Genomic DNA, 17,481 nt, shown 5'->3' with positions numbered 1-17,481 from the left:
GGGAAGAGCGCAATGATAATACCAACATGGGCCAGTGAAGCGACATCCTCCACAACTAGACTGAAGAACAAAAAGGACAGCAACTTGTCTCTCCCTCCCCCCCCCGATTCCCCAGCACTGTGCCCTCCCCGAATTCCCCAATTAAAAAAAAAAGTGTTAACTCTAGAAATCAATAACAATATCTGTATGCAAAATAATACCCTGGGATATGATAATCAGTTTTGTTGAACTTATGACGAACTTGCAACGACGAAGAGTTCTTGGCCTTCTATGATGCATAAATTTGTTACCAATACATAAAATTTCTTGTATCTTGTATCTAATTCTTGTGTTTTGTAATTGTTACATAAAATTTCTTGTACCATAATATGCTAAAAAATAAATACTAAAATTCCTTTATAATACAAAAAACAAGTACCTAAATGTAAACAAATAAAAATTTGAATTAAAAAATTAAAACGAAAGGTTTTTTTGTCCCTGAACGTTTGGGCCAAAACTGTGGATGCGCATTATACACATGAGCGCATTATACATGGCAAAATACAGTACTTCAATCAATCAGTAAATCAATGATTATGCTATTTTACTATTAAAGACTTGCTATCGCCTTTTGAAAAACCTTACAACTTTTCCTTTAACAGTTGGTTTTGCGTTTTTTCCCTGTTATTTGATAAGAAAAAGTGTTCTTGTAACATTTATGCAACGCAGAAAATCATCCCTCATCTTTGAACACAAAAACAACCCTAACTTAAAAAGGATTCTAAGAAGGAAGTCAACAGCTTTGTTTAGATAACAATGAAGTCCAAAGCAGGGAAACTATGATCCTTGAGCCAAAGCCCGTTTATTTACATATTATCTATGGCTGCTTTGACCCACAAAGGCAAAGTTGAATAGTTGCAACAGATTGTATGTCCAGCAAAGCCAAAAACATTTACTATTGACTTTTTTACAGAAAAAAATTTACCAACCTCTGTTCTAAATAAATACAAAAAAGACATTGAAAAAAACTACAAAGGATGTAGAATATAGCTGCGGCCATTTACAATAGAACGATGTTGCAGGAAACCGGATATATGGAAGAGTGCTCCTGATATATTAAGAAGATTATAATGGGCCCTCGAATGACATCATTTTGTCATTCATTCAGTGTTGTTTTGTTGTAATGTTGATGAGATGCCATAAGAATTTAACTCTTGTTTATATCAATTAGCCTATGGTAAAATTGGTTTCATTATACATAGTTTCACTTCAAGTTGCAGAACCTATTAATGACATTAAGAGAGGACTTACTGTATTACTATAGTCTCTATCTTTTATACAATAGGTTGACATCAGACTTCTCATAAACAATATAAAAATCAAGACAAAATAGAAAAGTATTTTCAAGAATTTCAAGAAAACAAAAGTTGACCACGGATCCAGTCCAGTTGTCCCTCAAGTAAAGGGTACAGAAAAAGAATTTTAAACAAAAAAGAACTCAAGGAAGATTTGAGCCTTTCTTGAGCAATCTACTAGAGAATGAGTTTCAACCAACCAAGAGATGACTGGGAGAATTTTAGCAAAAGGACTGAAAATGAATGTTTTATATATTTAACTGTAGATCTAAATTTAAGACAAAGGTGGGAAAGAGAATGAAAGAATATATAAATGTTCTGACAAAGTAGAAATACTGCAACTTGAAAAAAGAAAGGAGAAGGGAGGAGAAAAGAGGAAAGTTTAGAAACAGCTCAGTGACTGTGGAACACATAATAGGTAGGAGTCAAAAGATTACCATTAAAACTAACAAGCAAACAAAACCAAAAACTAACAAGCAAAGACAGTGAAAGTTTAACCAAGCAAACAAACAAGTCAGAATATTTTTAATACGTGTAAGTACAAAGGCAACCACTATACCAGTAGGGCCAATCTTTCTAAATATCAGAAGAAATTCTCAAAATAAAAGAAAAAAAATCATGTAGATAAATACAACTACTATAACATAACATACATGGTAACTACTAAACAACAAAATGACAGGATGAAATGTATCAGTCACACCAAAAAATATAAATGGACTTAGCTCACTAATCAGAGAAGATTTTCAATTTGGCTCATAAAACAAGACACAGTTAAAACAAAGTGATTCAGAAATAAAGGGATGGGCAAATGTGGAAACAATGAGAACAGGGGTTATGTACTGATATCAAAGTAAAATTCCAGCCCCAAATCCAAGCAGTAAACATGACAAAGGGCGCTTTTTTAATCCTAAAAGATATACCTCACAATGAATATAAACATGTATACATTATGAATATATGCATTAAACAACATCATGTATGGAGAATGATAAAGCAAATGTTTCAATGGTAAAGCAAATGAAAAGATGTTAAAATTGGGGGAATCTACATGTAGGGTATCTAGGTATAATTGCACTGTTTTTACAACTTTTCTGAAATTCTGATATCATTTTAATATAAAGTTTGAAAATATATATAAACACGCTGAAATGAAAAGATAAACAGCGTTATGTGTTTTCTTCCTTTTTATATTTTCTAGTTTTCACAAGTAAACCATACACTGTGTACCTGCAATAAGATTTTTAAATGACATTTTAAAAAGTAAAAGAACAGAAAAAAGGCAAAAAGAAATGAAGTACACAGTTTTCATCCAAGATTTTAGCAAGAATAGACCACCATTTATTATGGCACTGTTTCAAAATCCAGAATTTTAGGAAGTTCTCCAGATAAAATGAGATATTTTAATTGCAATGTCAAATTTTATTAAAGTGGCTTTTATTTATAGGGTGCTTCATGTTAGATATTCACAAGTGCTTTCATAAAATGTTATCTTAGATCAGAAATATTACTCCTGAAACACCAATTAACAAATGTCTTAAACTGGACTCTGATGTTTCCCTGAAGATGATATTTTGAAAATTCTCTTCACATAGGGGTCCCAAGACTAAAAAAATGTAAAAAGGTTCTAACCTCTAATGAAAAGTTTTTATTTATGGAAAAGATTAAAATTAGAACATAATGCCAGATTCATTCTGAGTAACAGAAAACTTCAACTTCTCTTCACAATTAAAAAACTGAAAGTGACTTTAAATTCAATCCAATTGTTGATCTGTAAGCACCAATTTGACCTCAACACAAGTAAAACTTGCTGTTGAATAAAATGTTAAAATCTCAGCAACACTCTGTAGCAAAACATAATATGGTGAGTAAAGGGCAAAAATGTTCCCAGAATTTTCCCTATTTTATAAAATACTCTTCTCTGCTTCCCACATGAAGAATAACCACCACTCTCCCTACCTACTTCGCTTTTTGGTTTCCCCTCTGATCACTGCCAGATGCAAGGTTCCCCTGCAGTCAGTCAAGGAGCATCCCCTCAAACACATTTTCTTTGTTCTGTGGCTTTCTGGGGTATGGGAAGGTCTTTCTTATACTTCCTTATTGCAGAATTCCATAGAATCATGGCTAACTATCCCCCTAATTCAGTACTGCTAAACAGAGGGATACTAATAGGGATCCCATCCTGGCTGGCTGGCTGTCGTGATGGGCAGCAACATCAAAGAAAAGAGAGTACAGAACACAGATCTCTTGTGCTACAGCTTATCAAGGAGACCTATACAAAAATGGGATGCCGATTAGTTCATACATGAGTTACGTCAGAATACATCAGTCATCTGTATCTGATTAACACTAATGTCAAAACACAAAGTAATGACTAAAGAATAAATGTGTAAAGTTTCAAAAATCAGTTATGCATATAGTAGCCCCTTTTAACCATGGGGATACAGTCCAAGACCCCCAGTGGATGCCTGAAACAGTGGACAGTATCAAACCCTATACCGTATTTCCCCATGTATAAGATGCTCCCATGTATAAGACGCACCTTAATTTTGGGGCCCAAAATTTGAAAAAAAATGTATTACATAAAGTTATTGAGCTCAAGTTTTATTCATCATAAAATTCATACAACTCCTCATCACTGACAAAACTCCCAACCATTAGCTTGTCCTCATCTGTGTCTGATGACCAATCACTGTCTTCATATATTGCCTCGTCTTCAGCGGGAAATGCAAGTAAAAAAAATCTACAACCACTGTATAAGACGCACCCAGTTTTTAGACCCTAAATTTTTCAAAAAAGGGTGTGTCTTATACATGGGGAAATACGGTATACACTGTTTTTTCCTATACATACATATCTTTTCACTTAAAGGAAGCACTTTGCAGCTTCTCTTTGGCATATCTGAATTGCTAGCATCACTTACTCTGGGCTTTCAGGTCGTTATTAAGTAAATTAAGCACTGTGGGACCGAAACAGTCAATGTGGTAAATGAGACAGCCACTAAGTAACTAATGGACGGGGAGCATCTACAGCATGGGGAGCTGGATGAAGGGATGGTTCATGGCCAGGCTGGACAGCGAGGGACTTCATCACACCACTCGGAATGGTGCACAAATTTACAACTTATGAACTGTTGATTTCTCGAAGTTTCCATTTAATATTTTCGGACCATGGTTGACGGTGGGTAACTGAAACCACAGAAAGCCAAACCACAGATAAGGAGGGGCTACTGTATATAAGACTCACCGTGCTCTGTATGATAAAAACTTTTCATTTTGGTTTTTAACGGTTGTTAATAGAGGCACTCAAAAGAAACAAGTAGATGACAAGATAATAAAAATGTCAAGCAAACTAACTTCTTAAAAAAAAGAAAGTCATGTCCAAGTCATGAGATAGTTCACAAAGTTAAACATGCTGAACCAAAACCTGATTCTAATACTTCATAGTCTTAATGTTTACAAGCCAAAACACACACTTTTAACATTCAAATATACTGATAAACTTCTAAGATGGTTATTTTGGGAAATAGAGGTGACTTTTAAAAAGCTTGAAAGGCAAGCTTCAAACCTGAGATCTCCAACAGCCAAATGAGCTGCAAGACGTATATAAGAAATATTTCATCCTATCTCCCCTTTGGAGAAGGCAAGTGGACCAAATTATAATAATCGAGTATGCAACAGGTGTACATCTGTTTTACTACTGGAGGGGCCAGCAACAATTACCAAATTGTTCTAAAAAATATACTTTATTTAAGTGGCTTGAAAAACATAAGCCACTTGTGTCAGCCATGGAGATAATACACAGCTTGGATCTCCCTTTAAGAAAGAAATTTGCCTTTCATCAGCAGGAAGTCTAGTAGTAGAGCCACCACCGCCCGTGGTGGCTTTGCGATTCATCATACCCGCCTTTCAATTCCTTCATTCCAAGGCCTGGCTCTTCCAGGGCAGCCCCCAGCCAATGACTGAACAGTGGGGACACTAGGGCTGGGCCATTTCTGCTTAAGGAAAACTCATCTACAAGGTAGTCCTTGCTTGGGGGCTCCCCATTCAGTTGGCTGTCTGACTTGCACTGCAACCTGAGACTCTCCTTGCCCCATTCAGTTTCCTCTCCATGTTCCTTTTACAGATGTCAATCTGCATTCTAGTCTAAGGACTGGAATTCAATCTTGTTTGATTCTCGTTTATCTTTACAGACCTTACCCCACAATAAACCTCTTCCAATTCTAACTCCATCTCAATATCTCCTTCCCATACGATATGCCAAGATAATGGCCTCAACTGACACCACACTTCTCTGAAAAAAAAGGCACACGTAGTTCCCCTTCTATATTATAGATGTATCTCTCATATACATCTATAAGATGTAGCAAACAATACAGTAAGTTTAAATTAAACAATTGATTACAGGTAAAGACACACTGATATTAATCCTCCTCAAAATACTCCCCCTTGCTTCTAACACACTTATGCCGTCATTCTTGCCACTTTCTGAAGCAGTTCTGGAAGTCCTCTTTTGTGAGTGTCTGTAGTTGCACTGTTGTGGCTGCCTCGATGTCCTGAATCATTTTGACTTTGGGGAAGAGCCAGAAGTCTCATGGTGCCAGATCCGGTGAATAAGGTGGATGAGGACACACCGTAATGTTTTTATTTTACAGAAATTGCCACATACCAGAAGCGATGTGTTACACAGAGCGTTGTCATGATGGAAGATGACTCGTGGCACACTTTAAAACACACCTTCTCTCAACCGTCGCTCACACCTGAATGACTGCACAGAACAAGTTGACACTTGTCACACACTGTTACTAAGGTTCGACGCGCCGCTTCCCATATTGAAGATCCCTGCCTTTCCATTGGATGGCACTTGGCGGCAACATTCACGGTCCATTGTGATTACAATGGAAAGGCTCCATGTCACACACTGCTTCTGGTATGGCAATTTCTGTTAAATAAAAACATTACGGGGCTGGCCGAGTGGATCAGTTGGTTAAGAGAGCAAGCTCTGAACAACAGGGTCGCCGGTTCAATTCCCACATGGGCCAATGAGCTGTGCCCAGCTGAGCTGCCAACAGGTGGCAGGATGGCTCAGCTGGTGAGAGCATATGCTCCTAACAAGGTTGCAGGTTCAACTCCCACATGGGATGGTGGGCTATGCCCACCCACAACTAAGATTGAACACGGCACCTTGAGCTGAGCTGCCCTGAGTTGCCGAAGGGCAGCTGCATGGCTCAGTGGTTAGAGCATGTGCTCTTAGCCAAAGGTACTGTTGGACTCCCACATGGGATGGTGGCTATGCCCACCTGCAACTAAGTTTGAACACAGCACCTTGAACTGAGTGGCTGCGAGCTGCAGATGGGCAGCTGGATGGCGACTGAAGTTGGAGCTGAGCTAGCTGTGCCCTCCACAACTAAGACTGAAGGACAACAACTTGGCTATTCCTGTTCCCCAATTCCCCAATAAAATCTTAAAAAAAAACCCACATTACAATGTGTCCTTATCCACCTTATTCACCAGATCTGGCACCGTGTGACTTCTGGCTCTTCCTCAAAGTCAAAGTGATTTGCAACATCGAGGCAGCCATGACAGCGCAACCACAGACACTCACAAAAGAGGACTTCCAGAACTGCTTCAGAAAGTGGCAAGAATTATGGAATAAGTGTGTTCGAAGCAATCAGAAGTATTTTGAGGGGGATTAATGGCAATGTGTCTTTTACTGTAGTCAATTTAAATTTAAACATTCACCATAGTTTTTTAGCATACCTCATATATACACACATTCACATACATAACCTCAGCCAACCAAGCTAAGAAATTGTTTTATAGGTTAAATCTATGATACCGCTAAAATTTGCTCTAATAAAAGTTCAAATTTGAACTTTTAATAAATCATTGATGTTTCAGGTAATGTCTTACTTTTTAAGATTTTTACCATATATTTTCAACTTCAATGACTATGCTAGTTAAAGGAATACACAACCTTAATTTAAGTTCATCATATGAATAAAATTGCCAAAAAAAAAAATTGCCCTATAGAAGCATCCATATTATGTTTAACCCTTTCACTATTTCCAGTAGAACTAAATGTGCCAGATAAAAATGGTTAACTATATGGCATTAAAGCATACTAGGAACAAGAATAATGCAACCTTATATTTTACGCAACACTTTAGAATTTACAAAGCATTTCTACATATATTATGCCATTGGATCCTCAATTACTTGGCAGGTGTTAACTTTAGGCTTATATATAAGGAAAATGAGGGGCAATGAAATTATTTGTCTCAAGTCAGAACTAGAATCCAAATTTTCACTAATGGAATTGACCTCAAACCATAGGCAATGATTAACACAGTTGATGACGGTCAATATTTTGTTATTTATTCCTAACTGACCACCTGAATAAAAACAAGAAAAAAAAGTCAGCCTCCATCTTCTCATTATCAAAGATCAAAGCACCAAATTGTCATTATCAAAGATCAAAGCACCAAAGAGCTAGCCTATCAGGTAGTTGATCCCATGAGAACAAATATTTAAGTAACCTCCAAAAAATAAGATTAATAAAATACAATTTATTCAGAATCCAAGAACACTAAGAAAAAAAAAAACACAACACACTGCCTTGGGAGTCAGTTTAGATGATTCTCCACTATATAACCCAACTTATAGTATTTGGCAATTACAAAAGAACTTTTGTGACCACTCAAGCCGAAGAAACTGCAAGATAATTTTTAAAACATCAAATAAATTGAGTGGTTACTTATTATAGTTTTAAAAACAGCCATGTCTTGTGTAAGATCACGATACAGAGTACACTAGGAGAAAGCCTCAGAAAGCTTACCTTTTTCCTTCCAGACACAGTGGAAATATCAAAACACTGAATCTTCAATTTCTAGCCTTCTACAAAGAAATCAACAAGGCCTAAGAAAGGAGCAAGCCAGACATCCCCAGAGGCAACACAGCTGAAGGAATACAGACAAGTAATGTGTCCTCTATATTTTCCTCACCCATAAAACTATTATCTTTCAAACCGACCTCAAAAAGTTACCAATAACAAAATGAGACAATGGATATGGAAATCTTAGTAAAAACTACCCATTGGCTAAAATTCAAATTACCAACTCTAAGTCTCTGAGGCTTCTCAATGATGCTCAGAGAAATCTTACCAAAAGCCTTTTTTTTTTTTTTTTTTTTTTTCCATGACACTGATACAGGTTCTTTTGAGTAAGACTGGCATGAAGTAAAAAATGAATTGTGTACTACAATACTGCATATTTTCAAATGTGTTGCTCTGCTAGTAAATCAATTTACTTTACAAAAATTCATACAAGGTAGGATTCTCTCTTTGTAAAAAATATCCGTAAGTACAATGTTTATCAACATTTTAAATAAAATGGGAGCATTTGCATAAGAACTATTATTAATACCAATATTTAATGCATAAGAACTATTATTAGTATCAATATTTAAGAATACCAGAACATTGACCATCAAACATTTTTGGACGCGTAATCCAGAAAGAGTATGCCTTTGTATTAAAAACGTTCCAGTAAAATTTTATATTAACCATCGGTATACATTTAACAAGCTCCACCTCCCTACTGCATTAGGAGACACTGACTATTGTACTTACTTCTGTATAACATTTTGCAAGCTTAACATCATACCCAGTTCTCCTTTCATCTTTTCTCTGTTAGCACGGCATTCTGCCAAGTATCGAAGAGCCTACAGCAGAAACAGTTAATAGGTTAATTGACACTCAAAATTAAACCGAACTACTCAAAATTAAACCCACTACTAACTTACTGCAAGAGAAAAATAGAGAAATAAATAGGTTTTTGTTTTTAGAATCAATGGGTTTTGAAGTGTTTAGAAACTCTCCTTTAAATATGATAGTCAGAGCAGTCCCCTGGGGAGAGATGATCCTTTGAGCTGAAATAGCTGAATCTGCTCTTTGAAAGGAAGGTTCCTAACTTACCTGCAAGGTCAAAATGAGGCTGTTCCGGTTTTATTTTCACCACTTCATCTTGTGAAGGATACAAGGAACTACTGGGTTGTCGGAAAAGTTGTGACGCATTTTTGCAACAAAAAACATAGAAAAAATACGTCATGACTTTTCTGACAACCCAATATATTCCATTTATTAATCTCAGGGAGTAGCCATTATTTCCCTGGATCAGTTTTACATATGAATTAAAATAAACTGCTGAAAGGGAAAAAACATATAATTACCTTTATGGAATCAACTGCCTCTAGTTTTACAATTCACCTTTAAAATGTCTTTTTACTGAAAAACAAAAGATGAACTCACGCAAATTTATATTTTCTGAGTTCAACTTTTCTTTGGTACTTTTAAGATTTAAAGTACAGTTTTGCAAGTATTTCCTTCACATGCTGATTCTTTGGGGACTTCACTAGCTGTTCTACAGATTTCTTAATCTCACATCATCCACAAAAAACGTGATATTGACTCCCAGGAGAATACCTCCATGACCTACACCATCCAAAACTCTGCGACCTAAATCCACTGACCTTCACATTTTCTACTGGTCCTCTACAATCCATTTCCAAAGTACCTGGTCATTACCGAAAATGGTACATCGATAAAATTACAAATACAAACACCTCTCTCCGACTACAATGTCCTATTCTTTCAGCAACTACTCCTACCTTGATTTTCACTTCAATCCATAAAGGATTAATTGTCATAGAAACTGCAGTCCCTCCATAAAACAACGAATAACCAGGACAACATATATTAAACACAGTGGACAAGAGGCAGCACAGAATTGTAATCCCTGAGACAAGAGAAATTATGAAGTGGGCCCTACAATTCCGCATCTCACTGCTTTGGAGACAGTTTCCAGTCGTAGCACAGGGGGACCCAAATGGAGCCCATCGGTCTTGCTGAGTTAGGGAGGCAGAGATCAGAGGTGGGGAGGTTGGGCTGGTTCAGTGCAACAAAAAATTAGGTCTTAGGACCAAATAAAAAATATCTGGTCTTTGTCTTTCCTGGCACAGAGCTCCTAAAACACGGGGTTTTCTGAGTGGCAGGAGTGTCTTTTGTTATTCATGAAGAGGAAACTGAGCTTCATAAAAAACACTTGAACAAGGCGATTCAGTTTCTGAATTGGTGAATCCATCCACCTGCCAGGAGGGTGGTGAACTCCAACTCCACGGGGACAGAAGTTCCGAGCTCAGGACCCTTCCAGACGTTGCCCTATGTACATGTTCACGTGTATCCTTTATAATAAACTGGTAAACATAAGTAAAGTGGCTTCTGAGTTCTGCGAGCCATTCTAGTACATTATCAAACCTGAGAACGGGGTCATTGCAACGCCCAATTTATAGCTGCTCAGTCAGAAATATAGGTGACCTGATACCAGCAAGTGGCCTTTGAGGTGAGGGCAGTCTTATGGGACTAAGCCTTAAACCTGGGGAGTTTAACACTTAGTTCCACGTAGTTCGTGTTAGAATTGAATTGGATGAAACACCCAGAGGGTGTCCACAGAGGATCAGAGAACTGGCTGGTGTCAAAAAACATCCCAGGCAGCTAGAACTTGCAAAGCAGAATTACAGAAAGGAGGGATGGATCTCCACAGTAAGGACACTCCAGAGACCTCTTCAGGGGGTCCTCAAGAATTTTTGGTTGAATACTGGCTTGCACATGCCTGGGGTAAAAGGCCACAAGGCTAGTAAAAAAAAAACGACCAGAAAGTATGGAAAACAATGTCTGGAGCTCACACTGGCTGGGGAGTTTGTGACGCCACCAGGCAGTCCTCACATGCCAACAGGAACAGGGGGAATCCGCGGAAGAGCCACCCCTTAGTAGTGGTGGTGTCACAGAATACAAGCTGCTGTGGGCTCACTCTACAAAGTCTAGAAGCAAGTCTGGAAAGGACCAAAGTCGGGCCAAGTAACTTAACTTTAATCCAGAACAAAGGTCAAGAATATTCATAGGGACACCAAAAAAAAAATCCCAAACCCAAAACCATAAAATTCGTAATGTCTGACATCTGATTAAAAATTGCCAGGCATAAAAAGAAGCAGGAAATTATGACATAACCAGGAAAAGAAAAATCAATAAAAACACACCAAGATATAACAGAGATGGATTAGAAAATAAGAGAAAATTAGAAAATAGAACAGCTATTATAGATAGGGTGAGTAGGTAAACATTAGCATGGTGAGGAAAAAACGGAAGGTCTTAAAAAGACCCAAATGTAACGTCTACAGGACAAAACATACTATCTGAATGAATAGCACACTGGATAAGATTAACAGCAGATTAGACACTTCAGAAAAGAAAGCTCAGTGAACTTTAAAATGTAGCAATAAAAAGACTTAAAAAAAGGGAAAAAGGCAGTACAACAGTGACTTGCGGAACATGAAATATCTTAAATACAAGTAATCGGATTCTAGAAGAGTGACAAGAAGGAGACAGAAAAAAACTTAAAAAAATAATAAATGACAATTTCTCAAAATTGATGAAAACTATAAACACACATACCCAAGAAGCTCAACAAACCCTAAGCAAACAAAACACAAAGAAAACTATCCATTTCAAGCATATCAGAATTGTTTGCTGAAAACCAGTGATAAAGTCACACAAGCCAGAAAATGCATTATATAGGGTGAAACAAAGGTAAGAATTATGGGAGTCTTATTAGAAATCATATGAGCCAGACAAGGAAACACCACCTTTTAAAATACTGGAGAAAAAGCCATCAGCAAACCTGCAATACAAAAAATGTTGCAGTTCTTCAGGCAGAATAAAAAGGACACCAGTAGAAATGTGAATCTATATTAAAGACTGAAGAATGCCAGAAATGGTAAATATGAGGATAAATATAAAATACACTTGATTCTTTAAATTTTAAAATCTTTAAAAGATAACTGATTAAAGCAAAAAAAATACTGTAGATTTTTTAATATATGTAGAAGTACAATGCATGACAAAAATAGCATGGATGATGGGCAGAGGAAATGGAAATATACTGTTGCAAGCTACTAACATTACACATGAAGTGTATGATTTACTTAAAGGTAGATTGTGACAAGCTGGAGATGCATATTATAAACCTAGAGCAACCACAAAGAAAAAATTAAAATTAAAGGGTACAGCTAACAAGCCAACAGTGAAGATAAAATGAAATTATAAAAACACCTCCTGCTCTTCAACCTCTTTAGCTTTCACCCGCTGACCCCTCCACTTTCTCCTTAGCTCTGTCCCTCCGTGACGACTCTCCTTCCTACTCACCCTCCCATCTACAGTCTATCATTTCAACCTCTCCCTTGTCAAAATCCTAAACTCCCTTGCATGGTCGGTCTATTCAACTTCCCTGGCTAAGAATCAACCCTGAACAAATCCAACTATTTGACTCTTGGGTCTGTAACAGCAGGCCTGACGGGGGGTGAAAAAAAGAGTTTCATAAGCCATGAGTATCCTATCAATTCAGTGTTACAAAACTAATCAGCCCCTCCACACGGGAGCAATCTCACCATTCTCCTCACTTAGCCAACTTTCCCATTTTCCGTAACAACTATGACAGCCTTCTCAAGCTTCCCTTACTCTAGCAACCCCTTGCCTCCTGAATTAAACAGGTTCAAGTTTAGTCTATTTAAAAAAAAAAAAACCCTTCCACTCCAAGTCCCTATCTAGAGACCAACACTCTTTCCTCAACTTTTTAGCAATTCTGATTGAAATAGCACGAAAACCAGGGGTCATGTAAATTTTCCCATGTGTTACTACTGTTCACTTCTATCAATGTCTGTTTTGCCTGTTAAACTTCATTCAATAAAGGTAAACCAGGAAATCTGTATTACGTAGTTTGATTTTTGAAAAGGAAAAACCTGTATCATTTTTCTGTATGAGCTTGTACAATTAAAATGGGAATTTATCATGGCTCCTTAAGTTAAGGGCAGTGAGTTTAAATTTTTCTACTACATTGACTTTCTTTTAAACAGCTTGTTATGAAAATTTCAGAAGACACGAAAGTGGAGAGAAAACGCGTGGTGACCCCCAAGTATCCATCATTCAGATTCAGCAACTATCAACCACTTGGCAATCTTGTTTCATCTTCTATCCTGCCACTAACCACACTGGAGTATTTTATAGCAAATCTCAGAGAACATATAATTTCATTTGTAAATACTTCAGTACATCCCTAAGAAGTTAATGGGTTTTTTTTAATTAACTTAATGATAATACTATCATACCCAGCAACAGTATTAATGGTGCTTTTTTATTATCTACAATCTGATCCATATTCATTCCAAGCTATCTAAAAATATGTTTATGGTTGATTTGTTCAAATCAAGAGCCAATCAGGTCCACATATTACACCTGGCTGATATGTCCCTTGAGTCTCTTTTAATTGATAACAGTTACTGCTATCCCTCTCCTCCACCCCACTGCCTTTCTTTTTCATGCCATCCGTTGTTGATGGACCCCGATTATTTGTCCTGCAGAAATGATCACATTCTGGATTTGCCTGACTGCCTTGTGTTGTTTTTGAACATGTCTGTCTACCCCCCAAATTTCTCATAACATGGTTGTTCCTTCTGCATTATTAGCTATGACCCTGTGTATTTTTCTCTTTTCCTCTCCTTTCCTTATCTTTCCTTCCCATCTTATATTAAAACAGTATAATTCACCCACTGATGAATTTATGCATCATTATTTATGCCAAACGGAATGTGGCATATCCCAATGGAATATCATTCAGCTATAAACAGTAATGAAGTACTACACACGTGACAATGTGGATGAACCTTGAAAACATTATGATCAGTGAAAGAAACTAGTCACAAAAACCACGTTACGTGATTCTATTTATATAAAAATATATAGGCATTTTTGTTGAAATAGGCAAATACAAAAAGAAACTCACAGCTGCTTAGGGAAAACAGGCTGGGGAACTAAAGAACAGGTAAACAGAAAAGTTTCTTTCCGAGGTGATGAAAATGTTCTAAAATTGACTGTGGTGATGGTTGCACAAGTCTATGAATATACTAAAAACCACGGAATTGTACACTTTAAATAGATGATTTGTATGGTGTGTGATTTACACCTTAATAAAGCTGTTACAAAATAAAAACAAGACAATTAAGTGCCTTTTTAATATAAGTGTCTATCTGTACTCATATAATCCTCAAGATTTCTTGTTCAGTGATGAAAGGAAGTTGCAGAACACTGCATGCGTGTAGTTTGCTATGATTTGTTTCAAAGGTCTAGACACATATATGTTTGCACATACAGAAATACAGACTATTATTTGCTCTACAGTCACTTTAAAGTCTTAGCATGTCATCTAACACTTCTTCAAATACTACTTAGTTGAAAATTTATAACACTGAGACTGAAACTATAAAAGGCAACTTACGAGCAAAGCCGAGTGGACAACAGGGGGGTTGGGATGGTCCATAAATAAAATAAGGCCAGGCAGACATCCCTGATCCTGGACAATGGCTCTTCTGTTTAATGGATCTGCCGCTAGGTCCCGTAGCTGGTTAACTACCGATAGTGCATCAGGTTCTTCATTCATGGTGGAGGAGGAAGAATTCATCTTCTATGCCATACACATGAACAAAATCTTCTTCAATTCTGTGACTAAAAAAAAAAAAAAAGAAATCAAATTATTTATGTATGCACAATGTTTAAAGAACATGTCTTCTTCAATATTCCAACAAATTTCTTTCTAGCAATACACATTTTAACACTAAAGTACCACAATAAACAAGATCTTTAGAGTTCAAGCTTGTAACCTTCACTACACTTCTCAAACTGTAATACTTGCCAGTGCTTTTTTTCCTCTAGAACATTTCTGGAGCCAAGGTCAAGTACCTCAGGGAACAGTGGCTAGCTGACAGCTTTTTTTCGTATTCATCTGTGAACAAAACCCAGAGTACTGGGTCTACAAAAGATAAAGTCCCCTAGGAAAAAGGAAAGAGGCAAAGAAGGCAGTGAACAAAGAAACCAAGAAGGGTATCTCGCCCTGTGCCTCAGGCCAGTGGAGTTTGGGAGGTCACGGTGAATCTAAGCACACCTGTTCATCTCTGAGTGTGCCATATTCAGAAGAATGAAATAGAATTTGGGTAATTCATTAGACAGATATGTAAACAGCCACAGAAAAGTTAAATAATTTGCCCTGGTGACAAAATTTAGTACAAAACTGGGCTAGAATCTTATTTACTATCTCCTAAACTGGTTGGCAGTCTTTCCACTTCCCATACAGTTCTTTAAAATTCAGTACACAGGGTATTTTAGAAAATGTAACATGCTAAACATACAAAAGCCAAAGAAACCAAGTACCAAAAAATAATCTTCATGTAAGCAGACAGTTAAAAATAATAACTTCAATTAACCAAGTTACACAATATATTCCTGATTAGGGAGAATCTAAAGGTGTAAATACAATACTTTCCACAAATTAATTAAGTTTAATGGTAATTTCAAAACAATGCTAACTGGGGGAAGGGCTGGGGACAAAATTATAACTCTAGAAAAGCTATTACAGTTGTTTTTGGGGAAAAGGTATTAAGCAGAACTGTCCTTACTATGTATTGAAATATACAAAGCTATTAAGAGTAAAGCAGTAGCGCTGGGGGGAAGATAAAGACGCCTCCAGGAAAGATATTTATACATTCACTATAAGAAATTAGGCTCCCAGTAAGTCAGACCCAGGCTCCATCACGTGGTAACTCTGATTTTAGGCAAATCACAAACTCTTTGTCTTAGTTTCTTAATCTGTAAAATGAGGTTAATTATAGCAGCTACCAAATGGTGTATTGGCCAAATGAAATAAAAGTACATGTAAAGGATTTCCTGGGACATAGTAAATGATCAATAAATGATAGTTACAAGTTACACGAAGTCAAAAATCAATGAAAAACAGAAAGATTATTCAATAATTTGGAATTATTTCTAAGCAATTTTAAAACCACTGCTAAGGATCTTTTAAGCATACCACATGGCAGGAGAAAAAATCATATTCCAGATTAAAATACATTAAATTTATAGTTAAAATTTTTAAGTCTGTAAGCAAATGCAAAATAAAGGACTCAGAGAAAACAGGGCTTTATAAGGATAGTATTTGGCAGATAATTTTCTCAAAGTGAGAATATTATGGTTACTGCAGCAATAAAAAAAAAAGATTTAAAGGAAAACAACAGACTGAATACACAGGGATAAGACTACAGGGTTTGGGGGGGCATGTTGCCTCTTAGGTGCTTCTGTTATCAACAGCCTGAATATTCCTGTTTATAAACCAGCTTACCCATGAGTTTTATGTGCTGTCGCCAGCACAAACCCTATCCAAAATGGAAACTGCAGAACCAATTACTGGCTCAAAGGCTCAAGAGCCAAGTCACAGTTAAGAACCAAATTGAGTGATGGTTTTCTGCCTACAGTGCTGGCCTTGGAACTAGAGCTCCACTTTCATATAAGGAGTCCTTAGAGAACTAACTATTCAATGGGAATGATTCTGAAAAACTTATGGTCTTCCTGTTCTTTTGAGATGAACAAAAGTCGAAAATGTTAAACTTCCAATCTTCAAAGTCCATTGATAAGGAGGTGGCTCAAATAAGGATTTGCCTAGGAAAAGGTTGGGAATACCACACATCACAGGCATCAAAGATCCTAATATAATAAGCAGAGGCAGAAGCAGAGGCCAAACACTGGATTTCCTAGGGCACCTAAATGAAGGCAAGAAAGACAGGCGGAAGCTGGGATGTGCTCCACTAAATTAGATAGGTTTTCGTGTAAAACTTCAGGAGATAACTCCTCTGTGTTAGTTAATTTTTCTTATTTTAATATTCTTGTTATCATTACTCTGAGAAGTGCCTGAAATCCTGTGAAATGATCAATATTTCTGTAGACTGCCCGAGTTCACGTAGCAGATTTTATAAGATAGCTAGGGAACAGCTGAGAAAATGGAAACAGGTAAGCAAAAGATATACTTTAATTCCAATTCATACACTAGGTACATTTAGTATTTTTTTTTTTAAGCAATAGGTATCTTTGGTGGTTTTTTTTGTTGTTGTTTTATTATTATTATTATTGGGGAATTGGGGGAAGGGGAACAGACAAGTTGCTGTCCTTTTGTTCTTCAGTCTAGTTGTGGAGGACGTTGCTTCACTGGCCCAAGTTG

General features: G+C 36.9%; 1 protein-coding gene across 1 annotated transcript in view; it reads right to left on the bottom strand.

The window, feature by feature from the left end:
- ARMC1 (armadillo repeat containing 1) overlaps positions 1–17,481 on the bottom strand; it is a 45,650-nt gene that overhangs the window by 24,500 nt on the left and 3,669 nt on the right. The window contains exons 2-3 of the mRNA XM_019629828.1: positions 14,716–14,942; positions 8,964–9,055 (exon numbers count right to left, since the gene is read on the bottom strand). Of these exons, the coding sequence (XP_019485373.1) occupies positions 8,964–9,055; positions 14,716–14,898 (275 nt within the window). The 5' untranslated portion in view covers positions 14,899–14,942. The remainder of the gene's footprint in view (positions 1–8,963; positions 9,056–14,715; positions 14,943–17,481) is intronic.

This window comes from Hipposideros armiger, unplaced genomic scaffold (assembly GCF_001890085.2).
Source record: "Hipposideros armiger isolate ML-2016 unplaced genomic scaffold, ASM189008v1 scaffold_868, whole genome shotgun sequence".
NCBI lineage: Eukaryota > Metazoa > Chordata > Mammalia > Chiroptera > Hipposideridae > Hipposideros > Hipposideros armiger.
Note: the sequence above shows the minus strand (reverse complement) of the source record. Positions and strands in the feature narration are given on the sequence as shown.